This window comes from Porites lutea, chromosome 13, assembly GCF_958299795.1.
Source record: "Porites lutea chromosome 13, jaPorLute2.1, whole genome shotgun sequence".
Taxonomy (NCBI): domain Eukaryota; kingdom Metazoa; phylum Cnidaria; class Anthozoa; order Scleractinia; family Poritidae; genus Porites; species Porites lutea.
In genome coordinates this window covers 19,070,507-19,082,756 of record NC_133213.1, presented here as the reverse complement: position 1 = coordinate 19,082,756, position 12,250 = coordinate 19,070,507, and the positions used below count along the sequence as shown (strand labels likewise).

Below are 12,250 nucleotides of genomic sequence, written 5' to 3'. Positions count from 1 at the left end.
CTTGCGCATCAAGGACAATTCAGCTGACAGTTTCTCACGCATGACTCGCAAATTACTCGTGCATACATGGTTATCTTCCCACTCTGTATACAGTTGAACCTTCATTAAGCGACCAATAATCAAAGTCCCGAAATAATTTTAGAAACTTAAAGCTCTATTGAGCGGCCACCTCTAATAAAGCCTGTATACAGACGTTGGTTTATTTTTCTTTTCGTTCTTTTCGAAAACATCGGCAAGTGCGGAGCGCGAGAAAGAAAAGTAAAGAACGTCCGTCTATTTTCTTCTTCCCCCACCCCTACCCCCTTGCGCTAGCGGTCAATAAATCCCCCGCGGTTTATATTTTTTTATAGCCTGTGTACAGACCCTCCCCCCCCCCCTCAGTAACAATCGGAGATCGGGCTCCTTCTCCAAATTTTTACTGCGGTGGGGAGGGGGGGGGTGGGGTCTGTGCACAGGCTATATTTTTTATCATCACCGACGCGCGCTCGACGGACTTTGAAAAGAAAATAGAGCGTCTGTGAACAGACTACAATTAACTGTAGAAAAAAAAAGGGAAATTAAACCTCTATTGAGCGGCCACCTCTATTAAGCGATCGCGGCCACCTTTCTGCCGTTCCAACAATAGTTTTTCCATAGTTGTCAACTCTATTAAGCGGCCATCAAGCACTTCACGCACTAACTTAAGCTATATTTTAAGAATATGATGAAGACAGTCCGAGATAGAAAGTGACGGCCGATTGTGGACCAGTAATGCTGCCCCCGTTGCGTGTTCGTTTTAAAATAAAGTGATGTTTCTAGACCAAAGAATATGCGTGAATGGAGACCAATGGAGAAACTGATCACCTTGGTTGTGGACATTTCATACAAATTCACTCTTGCATGAGTATTTTCTTTCTTTAAACCCTTGCATAACTGATTAAAAATTTGTACTTTTTACATGGATTCAGTGCTTGATAATGAAGGCCCGCATATTCAGTAATCATAAGTTATGATCACTTTAATAATTCTCATGAACTGCATCCTTAATGACATTGCTACATGTAATCTGATTTTCTAACTCAGTGATTATGTTTTCACCTTACTGTTACTACCCTGCGAGCAGAGATTTCTCTCTTGCATGCCTTTTAGCGTTTACGAAGTCATTTGTGTGACTTGTCTGTTGCGTGGTCAGTTTGTTTACGCCTCGTGAGAAACCTCTGCAGCAAGCTGCTTGGGATTTCCGTTGAGCATGCGCCAGATTAATAATTCGTTGCTATAGAGATAATGACGTAAATTTTATCACCTAAAAGAAATTAGTGGGGTCAACACTTATGCACCTATCAATGTAAACCCCGTGGGGGGGGGGGGGGGGGGGGAGTGCGGGCAAGGGGTGGGGATTTAACAAAATTTTAAATTTTTTTTGATCAAATTCCCCAGGGTGGGAAACGAAAGGTCAATCAAAAGCGTCAAAATAGCCTCCACCCCAGGGGAAAAATCTAAACAAACAATACCATAATACTATATAAAACGAATAAAAGAACATTTCAAAAGTACGTTCTTACTACTTTTATTTAAGGTTAACGTAAGCTCCGTTAAGTTACTCGCTGTAATTAAGTATTTTCTCTCTCCACTAGCATCTCTTATTTTGAACAACAACATCTCTCCAGGATTGACCGTGCTATTATAATATTAATGAAACGTAAAATGCTTTATAACCGTCTGCTCAATATGTCGGAACAGGTCGGATCGGGTGAGGACAAAACATGGACCAGGGGTCCATGGACCCCCCCTTTGGACTGGGTCCATAGACCACTTTCATGGACCGGGTCCATGGACAGTTTTTTTTATTTTTATAAGAAGGTTTTGCACCAAGTCCATGGACAATCAAAAACAGAAATAGTACCAAAAAAAAAGATTTGACAAGACGTTGTCGACCACTGCTCACGATTGATCACAAATATTTAGTTGTGCTTACATGACGTACACTCTGCTTGCACATGTGCAGTCGCAAGACTGTTAAATTAAGCTAATTCAAAAGTTATCATCAAGAGAGGAATTACGCGCTCCAGTACAAAGACTCGCATCACCCTTAGAAAAACAAGCTGGAGTTAAGAATTCATTACTTTTAGAGCAATCATGACTGAGTCACATCGCAATTCTCCATAGCTGATGTAGCTTCAGTTTAAGCTACAATCCATTGCCACTTCTTCTTCTTCGAGATCTGGATCTGTAAATCACTATCCGTGAGAATTTATAATCGTCCTGCTAAAAGCGCTAAGAAGCTGGGCCCAGTGTGACAAAACATTGCATGAAAAAGTGACATTCATGGACAAAAAGAAAGTGGCTTAGAATTATTCAGATCCAGGATGTACTTTGGAGATATTAAACAACCTAAAACCTTTTAATCAGCCGCAATGAACAGCTTTACATTTTAAAAGAGGTAGAAAATCAATATGTGTGTCACGACCTCTCAGTATCAAATAAGCGGCAAAAATTCACATTTGCTCAGTCAAAAGGTTTTCCTCCGAAGCATAATCTACCCATCACAGAAAACAATTTATTGGAACAAGCAGCATTTTGGCATCAGGTACCGACCCCCCTTTTTTTACACTATGTAAGCACAATTAAACATCACTGATCAATCAAGCATTTTTTATTGTTGTTGTTGTTTTTTAACCTTATTTTTGCACTATTTCTGTTTTTGTTCATTTCTCATTATTTAAAAAGACTGTCCACGGACCCGGTCCACATGAAAGTGGTCCATGGACCCGGTCCAAAGTGGGGGTCCATGGACCCCTGGTCCATGTTTTGTCCTCACCCGGTCGGATCAGTGACCCGTAAAAAATCCTCTGACTTTCATGATGGAATTCTATTTCAATCGAGTTTTACAATCAGATGGGAACTTGAAGATAAAAACTTTCTCAAAATAGACATTATCTGTTTAGATGACAGTTTAAAGTATCGGATTATGGCGATTAAAACAAATGAAAACTTCATACCTTTCTCCAACACCATGACTTTCAGAAAGCCTCGAGGGACGGACTTGGTAACCGCTTCTGCATTGATACCAGGCTTCTGTCGGTCAAAGTCAAGTGTCCCGACCCCGGGGTCGCTTCGCACGATCAAAAGCAGGACAGGGGGAATAGTCTCAGGCATCGAATCCCCGCCCCTTGCCCGCAATTCCCCCCCCCCCCCCCACGGGATTTACATTGATATGTGCATTATTTTCATCCGCCAAACTGACGTTAACAGATTAATGATTCGTACACAAAGTAAGGGTTAGGGTTACTGTTGGGTTTGGGTTAGGTTAGGGTTAGGTTAGGGTTAGGGTTGTTGCTATATATATTCAAATCAAACCGTTTATAGTCAGCAAATCCTCGGTGATGTAGGGGTTAAAGTAATGCACTGCAGAGCCGATGCTCCGAGATCGAATCCTACTCGTGCCATGAATCTTGAATTTCTTTTTCCCTTTTAAAAATTGAAGAGACTTAGACTTTTATGAACAGAAATTTCAAGAGAAAGAGAAATTTCATGTAAGAAAAGTGAGATGTCTTGTGAGAGCCACTGAGAGGAAAATGTCAGTTTGGCGGATGGAAACAAGTGACCACCGAGATTTCCTAGCCTGCGAACAGCAGACGTATTTCCGGGAGAGAAGCGACGACCGGAAATACGTCTGCTGTTTGCAGGCTACCCATTTGCTCCTGTTGCACACTAATGTCAAGGACAAAGACAAACCGGAGGACAGACAGAAAGCAGTATTAAAGATCAAATGCTGCGACTGCCAGGCTACTTACATTGGTGAAACCGGCAGAAACCTTAGCACGCGACTGACCGAACGCAAACGAGCGACGAGAAATGGTGACGTCAACAATCACATTGCTGATCACCATTTACAGACGAAACATCAAATCGACTGGGACTCTGTGACATGTATTACGTATTCTCAGACTACTATTAACGACTCACTTTAGAAATCTGGTTTACTAACTGAGAACAAACGTCATTGAATCGTGGTCAACAGTTGCCGGCACTCAAGCAAAACTAATTACGAGAGAATGACTGGACAACCGACAATTTGACTAACATAAACGACTGTTTAACTGCGACAATATAGACGGATGGAAAGTCAACTGTCCAATGACATTACGAGTCTTCATAGCCAATATTAAAATCACTGCTTAACTGACGACCAATAACATCGCGAGTTAATTGTCCAATCAGATCAATAACCAGAGTTTAATACAGTCGTAAGCGAGCACCCAAAATGCAAAGACTTAGTGGTCGCTTACGAGAGGTGGTCGCTTACAAGAATCAAACCACAGGGGGCCTCTTCCGAGAAGAGATCTGGGCACATCTGGTTTATGGAAGATAATTTATTGAATGCAATTTCGAAGTTACGCCATGTGTACTGAGTTCAATGTTGTTTTTAAAGTTCTTCGTACATGCCGTATATTCTAAGATAGTGCACACAGCAAACTAGGGATCAGAGAATGCGTCAAGTGGTCGAGTTTGGTCGCTTACTAGAGCTTAAAAACAATGGAAAATCATTAAACTTTCAGGCTCAAAAAGTGGTTGCGGTCGCTTACAAGAGGTGGTCGTTTACTAGAGGGTTCCAACTGTAAGGCTTTGACTGGGAAAGTTTTGGTGCATGAGTTTTGGATTGGCGGTCTGTTATGGGAGGTGGTCCCACATGGAGGTTCGACTGTACCATCAACTGACGTAATACAACTCACTTTGACTCTGCAGCAGATGATTACCGCGCGTCAGTCAATGTCAATGCAACAGTCCGTATTTAGTACTACGTCAGCCCTTGGACGATCATGCTCATCCTACTTATAGATCTACTTAAGAAAATAGGAGGGATAAAAGGAAAACTCCTCAGGTTTTTACACCGAGTTAGACTTGAGCCGGAACCAGCTGTGGAACTATTACCGTTTTTTGAAAACCCACAAGCTTAAAATACCTCTAACTTTCTCAGTGTTTTGGTAGTAAAGAAATAGGTTTTCTTTTCAATTGCTAAACACTTGTATTCCGCTACCCAGAGATGTTAACCCTTAGAAATAAGTTCACTTTCCCAAAGTTTCTGAAATGTTTCCGCTGGCCAGGTTTCTAGTTTGTTGACAACAAATTTATTTTTTCAGTGGAAGGTAGATGAATGTATAATGAGTAGAGAGACAATTTTTATTATCTAGACACCAATGAAATACCAAGTGAGCTTTCGTGCGAAAACTTGATATCTTCACATGTGAAATTGCCATCGTTGCTATAGCTTCATAATAAACCGCACCTTTGAGACCAAACAACTATTTAAGTAAAATGGTTGGTATTTCATTGGTCTCTATGTAATAAATAGAACATTACATGGTCGCTCTGAGATACTATATTTCTCTTCTCATGTTGAACAAAATGTTCACGAGTGAGCGCAGCGAACGAGTGAAATATTTTTCAACACTCGAAGAGAATTTTCCCATCTCCGCGCGGCCATATAATATCCTCCATATATACACCATGTTTAAACAATGGTAAATCTGTTTCTTTGTTGTTGTTTGTTTTTTTTTAATTTCGATCATTATTACCAAACGAATGTTAATATTTTCCTTTTTAAGAGAAGACCCCAGTCCATCAAGTCATATTATACAACGTTAAAAAACACGTAGAAGGATCCCTTTTTGAGGCAAATCAAATGCGACTGTGATCGACAAAAACGAATAGTAAAGGAGGTAATAAAAAAGCTTTTAATTTTACTTTTCAGACCCTCTTCGTTATCGTAGATAAAGAGACTGATGGTATCAGTAGAAAAAAAGAACCATAATATGTGGCTGAGCTGAAATAGCAAAGCCAGCAAAAAAATATGACAACCAAAGCTATTAATGGCAATATTGGCGACCCTTTTGTCAACTTTAAAGATTTCCAGCACGCCCTAGGCATCGCCTATTACAGTCTGGGAGATTTCCAGAAAGCCATAGAGTACCATGAACGACACCTCAAAATTTCAAAAGAAGTGAAAGACAGGGCAGGAGAAGGAAAAGCGTACTGTAATCTTGGCAACGCCTATGACAGTCTTGGAGATTTCCAGAAAGCCATAGAGTACCATGAACGAGACCTCAAAATTTCGAAAGAAGTGGGAGACAGGGCAGGAGAAGGAAAAGCGTACGGTAATCTTGGCAACGCCTATGACAGTCTTGGATATTTCCAGAAAGCCATAGAGTACCATGAACGAGACCTCAAAATTTCGAAAGAAGTGGGAGACAGGGCAGGAGAAGGAAAAGCGTACTGTAATCTTGGCAACGCCTATGACAGTCTTGGATATTTCCAGAAAGCCATAGAGTACCATGAACGAGACCTCAAAATTTCGAAAGAAGTGAAAGACAGGGCAGGAGAAGGAAAAGCGTACGGTAATCTTGGCAACGCCTATGACAGTCTTGGATATTTCCAGAAAGCCATAGAGTACCATGAACGACACCTCAAAATTTCGAAAGAAGTGAAAGACAGGGCAGGAGAAGGAAAAGCGTACGGTAATCTTGGCAACGCCTATGACAGTCTTGGATATTTCCAGAAAGCCATAGAGTACCATGAACGACACCTCAAAATTTCGAAAGAAGTGGGAGACAGGGTAGGAGAAGGAAAAGCGTACTGTAATCTTGGCAACGCCTATAACAGTATTGGAGATTTCCAGAAAGCCATAGAGTACCATGAACGACACCTCAAAATTTCGAAAGAAGTGGGAAACAGGGCAGGAGAAGGAAAAGCGTACGGTAATCTTGGCAACGCCTATGACAGTCTTGGATATTTCCAGAAAGCCATAGAGTACCATGAACGAGACCTCAAAATTTCGAAAGAAGTGGGAGACAGGGCAGGAGAAGGAAAAGCGTACGGTAATCTTGGCAACGCCTATGACAGTCTTGGATATTTCCAGAAAGCCATAGAGTACCATGAACGACACCTCAAAATTTCGAAAGAAGTGGGAGACAGGGCAGGAGAAGGAAAAGCGTACGGTAATCTTGGCAACGCCTATCACAGTCTTGGAGATTTCCAGAAAGCCATAGAGTACCATGAACGAGACCTCAAAATTTCGAAAGAAGTGGGAGACAGGGCGGGAGAAGGAAAAGCGTACTGTAATCTTGGCAACGCCTATCACAGTCTTGGATATTTCCAGAAAGCCATAGAGTACCATGAACGAGACCTCAAAATTTCGAAAGAAGTGGGAGACAGGACAGGAGAAGGAAAAGCGTACTGTAATCTTGGCAACACCTATCACAGTCTTGGAGATTTCCAGAAAGCCACAGAGTACCATGAACGACACCTCAAAATTTCGAAAGAAGTGGGAGACAGGGCAGGAGAAGGAAAAGCGTACGGTAATCTTGGCAACGCCTATGACAGTCTTGGATATTTCCAGAAAGCCATAGAGTACCATGAACGAGACCTCAAAATTTCGAAAGAAGTGGGAGACAGGGCAGGAGAAGGAAAAGCGTACTGTAATCTTGGCAACGCCTATCACAGTCTTGGAGATTTCCAGAAAGCCATAGAGTACCATGAACGACACCTCAAAATTTCGAAAGAAGTGGGAGACAGGGCAGGAGAAGGAAAAGCGTACGGTAATCTTGGCAACGCCTATCACAGTCTTGGAGATTTCCAGAAAGCCATAGAGTACCATGAACGAGACCTCAAAATTTCGAAAGAAGTGGGAGACAGGGCAGGAGAACGAAAAGCGTACGGTAATCTTGGCAGCGCCTATCACAGTCTTGGAGATTTCCAGAAAGCCATAGAGTACCATGAACGACGCCTCAAAATTTCGAAAGAAGTGGGAGACAGGGCAGGAGAAGGAAAAGCGTACGGTAATCTTGGCAACGCCTATGACAGTCTTGGAGATTTCCAGAAAGCCATAGAGTACCATGAACGAGACCTCAAAATTTCGAAAGAAGTGGGAGACAGGGCAGGAGAAGGAAAAGCGTACTGTAATCTTGGCAATGCCTATGACAGTCTTGGAGATTTCCAGAAAGCCATAGAGTACCATGAACGAGACCTCAAAATTTCGAAAGAAGTGGGAGACAGGGCAGGAGAAGGAAAAGCGTACGGTAATCTTGGCAACGCCTATCACAGTCTTGGAGATTTCCAGAAAGCCATAGAGTACCATGAACGAGACCTCAAAATTTCGAAAGAAGTGGGAGACAGGGCAGGAGAAGGAAAAGCGTACTGTAATCTTGGCAACACCTATCACAGTCTTGGAGATTTCCAGAAAGCCACAGAGTACCATGAACGACACCTCAAAATTTCGAAAGAAGTGGGAGACAGGGCAGGAGAAGGAAAAGCGTACTGTAATCTTGGCAACGCCTATGACAGTCTTGGAGATTTCCAGAAAGCCATAGAGTACCATGAACGCCACCTCAAAATTTCGAAAGAAGTGGGAAACAGGGCAGGAGAAGGAAAAGCGTACTGTAATCTTGGCAACACCTATCACAGTCTTGGAGATTTCCAGAAAGCCACAGAGTACCATGAACGACACCTCAAAATTTCGAAAGAAGTGGGAGACAGGGCAGGAGAAGGAAAAGCGTACGGTAATCTTGGCAACGCCTATCACAGTCTTGGAGATTTCCAGAAAGCCGTTCACTATTATAAAGACAGTGTTTTGGCCTTCGAACATATCAGGGGAAATCTCATATCTAATGACGAATGGAAGATTAGCCTAAGGAGTACGTATGAGGTTAGTTATTCCAGGCTATGGTGGCTGCAGTTTAAGCAAGGTAAAGTCGTTGAGGCACTTTTAACTGCTAATCATGGACGTGCAGGAGCTTTGAATGATCTGCTGGAGTTCAAGTATGGGTTCAAAGGGTTACGTCCAGAAATAAGAACACCCTCTGCAACAACAGGTGACATTCTTAATTACCTACCATCAAATGCAGCTTTCATAGCGATCAAGGAGGGAGGAATAGTTCTCTGGGTGAACGAGAAAGGAAAAGAAATAAAAACTAGAAGAACTGAGATCGATGTCTCGGTCACAACCTATTTTCAGTCTCTATTGGAGACTGCACATGAAGAAATAGGTGTAAGAGCTGATGTCAACTGTGAAGATCGCGTATTAAGAAACCCAAGTGTTAAAAAGTTATCAGAAAAAAGATCCAATAAGCCAACGTCTCATTCCTCATATTTTGAGACAAACTCGTTACAAACATTTTACAATGTTGTCATAGACCCTATAAGAGACTTACTCCAGGGCGATGAGGTTGTGATTGTTCCACAAGGACCTCTGTGTTTGGCGCCTTATGCTGCTTTCATGGACTTGAAGTCAAAGTACCTCTTCGAAACTTTTAGAATTCGTCTGCTTCCCTCACTTTCTAGTCTTCGATTAATCCAAAATTGTCCCTCAGATTGGCACAGGAAGACAGGCGCACTTCTAGTCGGTGATCCTTGGGTACAGCAAATACGTTATCAGAAGAAACTAGAGCAGTTAATTTGGGCCGAAAAAGAAGTTCGGATGATCGGGAAATTACTTCAAACTCTCCCTCTTATCGGAAAGCAGGCAACAAAAGATGAAGTTTTAAGGCGTATCTCCTCGGTTGCTTTGGTGCACATTGCTGCTCACGGTGATATGGAAACAGGGGAAATTGCCTTAACCCCAAACACAACACGTTCATCCCAGATTCCAGGCGAGGAGGATTATCTCTTAACTATGAAAGATGTTTTAAAGGCGCAGATTAGGGCAAGACTTGTTGTACTTAGTTGTTGTCATAGTGCTCGGGGAGAAGTCAAACCTGAGGGTGTGGTCGGCATCGCACGGGCATTTTTGGGTGCTGGTGCTCGTTCTGTTCTGGTGTCCCTTTGGGCGATTGACGACGAGGCTACGATGGAGTTCATGGAATTTTTCTACCGACAACTAGTCGATGGAAGAAGTGCCAGTGAGGCTCTAAATAAAGCCATGAAATCTATGAGAGAATCTGACCGCTTTAGTGTAGTGAAGTACTGGGCACCGTTTGTTCTCATTGGTGACGACGTGACGCTTGAGTTTGAGGGCATCAAATAAATAGCAAGGTATTTTGGGACGTATTTAAACCTGCGATCATATTACGTGCTTAAACAAAAGCCTTTATGAGGCAACGAACTCAACCAGTGCCACTTAACATCAAGCTGCCAATCACAGGTCATGTCAGCAGTTAAAAGGACTCTGACTTTAGGATATTTTAGGCAGTCAAACACAAGAACATTTCTGTACATTACAAAGTGTCGGTGGCCCTGTTTGAGTTCGTTCCATTGTAACATTACAGTGGAACCTGCCGTAAGCGACCAGCTAAAATGCCAATACTTGCCGGTCACTTACGAACGGTGATCACTTAGGAGTGGTTCCAGGTATGGTGCTTTGGGTAGAAAAATGATTTTGGTATTTTTGATGAGTGGTCGGTTATGAGATGTAACAGAGGTCATACTAATCGACTGAAAGGTAGGAACCTCCCGTAAATCCTCTATTAAGCCCCCTCGGGGGACTTATTTCTTTCAAGTATGTTTAAGTGGGGGGGGGGGGGGGGCGGTTAATAGAGAGGGGGAGAGGGGGTTATTTAATTAAGCGAAGATTGTGGTATGACTATCGATTCTCTATTCCGAATAGAGACCGAAGCTAAAGTAGAAAAACGGAAGCATATGAATTTGGAGGTCGCGCAGCCGAAGATCAAAAACAAATTTGAACTTCCAGGACGTGAATAAACCATACACGATCAGTCCACGTGAGGTGTTACAATCGTGATTAATATATTACATCTACCATACGTCTACTATTTAAGAATAGGGGCAGGGGGGCTTAAAAGGAAAGAATTTTCTTCCCTGAAACTGGGGAGGGAGGGGCTTACTGGATAGGGGGGCTTCATAGAGGATTTACGGTATGAAAGTATCAATAATCTACAATAAGGCTCTTTGTAGAATGAAGTTACCAGTATAAATATTATCGTTTGATCTAACAGATTTAGAATATTGTACCTCGCCGGCTGAAATCAATATCCTTTCCTTTTACTAGCTTGCTAACTTTTCTTTTTGTTATTTTTGTTGTACAGGTACGAAGCGAATGCAGTGCGAAGCGGTTCCTATCTGAAGTTGAACTCAGTTTTTGTGTGTAACAAATACAAAGTGAAGCGTTCATCGCGTAGGAACTCTTTATCCCGAAGAGAAAATCAAGTGTACTTTTCGAAGATTGTTTTAGAAGACTAGTCGTGTGCACACCTTGTGCGGTAGTAACTTGTTCAGTAGTCACCTGAGAAGGACATCAGGAATCAGTAGTCAATTCTTATTTTCATTATTATACCATATTTTACAGAGTCATTTAAGACGTGTCTATTGACAATATGATATAGTTTTTGATGCTTTTATTATAGTTACACAGTTGGAGTTTTTATTCTTTTGGCTGATCAGTTTACTCTTACAATAATAATAATAATAATAATAATAATAATTTTATTTCTATAGCGCTCTTATCCTATGTTCAAGGCGCTTTACAGTCATGTAAACAACATTATTGAAAAATATTTACAAATTTACAACCATATCCTATTATATTTACAATGGGTACAAAAGGAAAAAATTAAAACTAAAGCAACTATTAAACCATTTTGTTCATAATGATAAAAACGGGAAAAATTAAAACTAACGCAATATATACAAATCTATAAAAACAATGATCCGTTATTAGGGACTTGTCAGAAATTAGCAGGGGCGGAGGGGGGGGGGGGGGTGGGAATTTTAAATTTGGGTTCGGAAATGAGGTGACCCATCCCTGCAATGGGAGTGAAATTTGCTAACCCTCCCCTTGAGCTTGGCCTAAAATATCATGACCCTCCCGGTCTTGTAAAAATGATAAAATCTAATTCTTGCAATACACTAGGGTGAGTCAGTATTATGAAAGCTCAAAATATATTTCTAATCTGTTCTTTGTAATGCCATATACATACATTTTAGATGACAGCATTAAGAGTCCGACTCTGATTCTGACAGCTGATCACTCGACTCTCCTATTTCTCCCAGGTTTTTTGTACAAAATAAAGAACTTCTTTCTTCTGTGGGTGAACCTCTACATGATCACGGACACATATTTGCTTGACCCTCCCCCTTTTAAAGGCCCACTTTTCATGACCCCATCCTTTCCTGCAGTCTCAAAAAGTTTTCACCCTCCCTCTGTTTCCACCCCCCCCCCTCCCCCCTGCTAATTTCTGACAAGTCCCTTACTGAATTTAGTAAACAAGTACGTCTTAAGTGATCTTTTAAAAAACTCGAGATGGTGTTGGACTTCCGAATT

The 12,250-nt window shown here is 41.7% G+C and overlaps 1 protein-coding gene across 1 annotated transcript; it reads left to right on the top strand.

Annotated features, from left to right (window-relative positions):
- The first annotated feature begins 5,816 nt into the window (after positions 1-5,816).
- LOC140922747 (uncharacterized) lies at positions 5,817-11,544 on the top strand. Its single transcript, XM_073372765.1, has 2 exons — positions 5,817-10,005; positions 11,016-11,544. Exon 1 carries the CDS (start codon positions 5,831-5,833, stop codon positions 9,995-9,997), a length of 4,167 nt encoding a protein of 1,388 aa, XP_073228866.1. The 5' UTR covers positions 5,817-5,830; the 3' UTR covers positions 9,998-10,005; positions 11,016-11,544.
- The last annotated feature ends 706 nt before the right edge of the window (positions 11,545-12,250 follow it).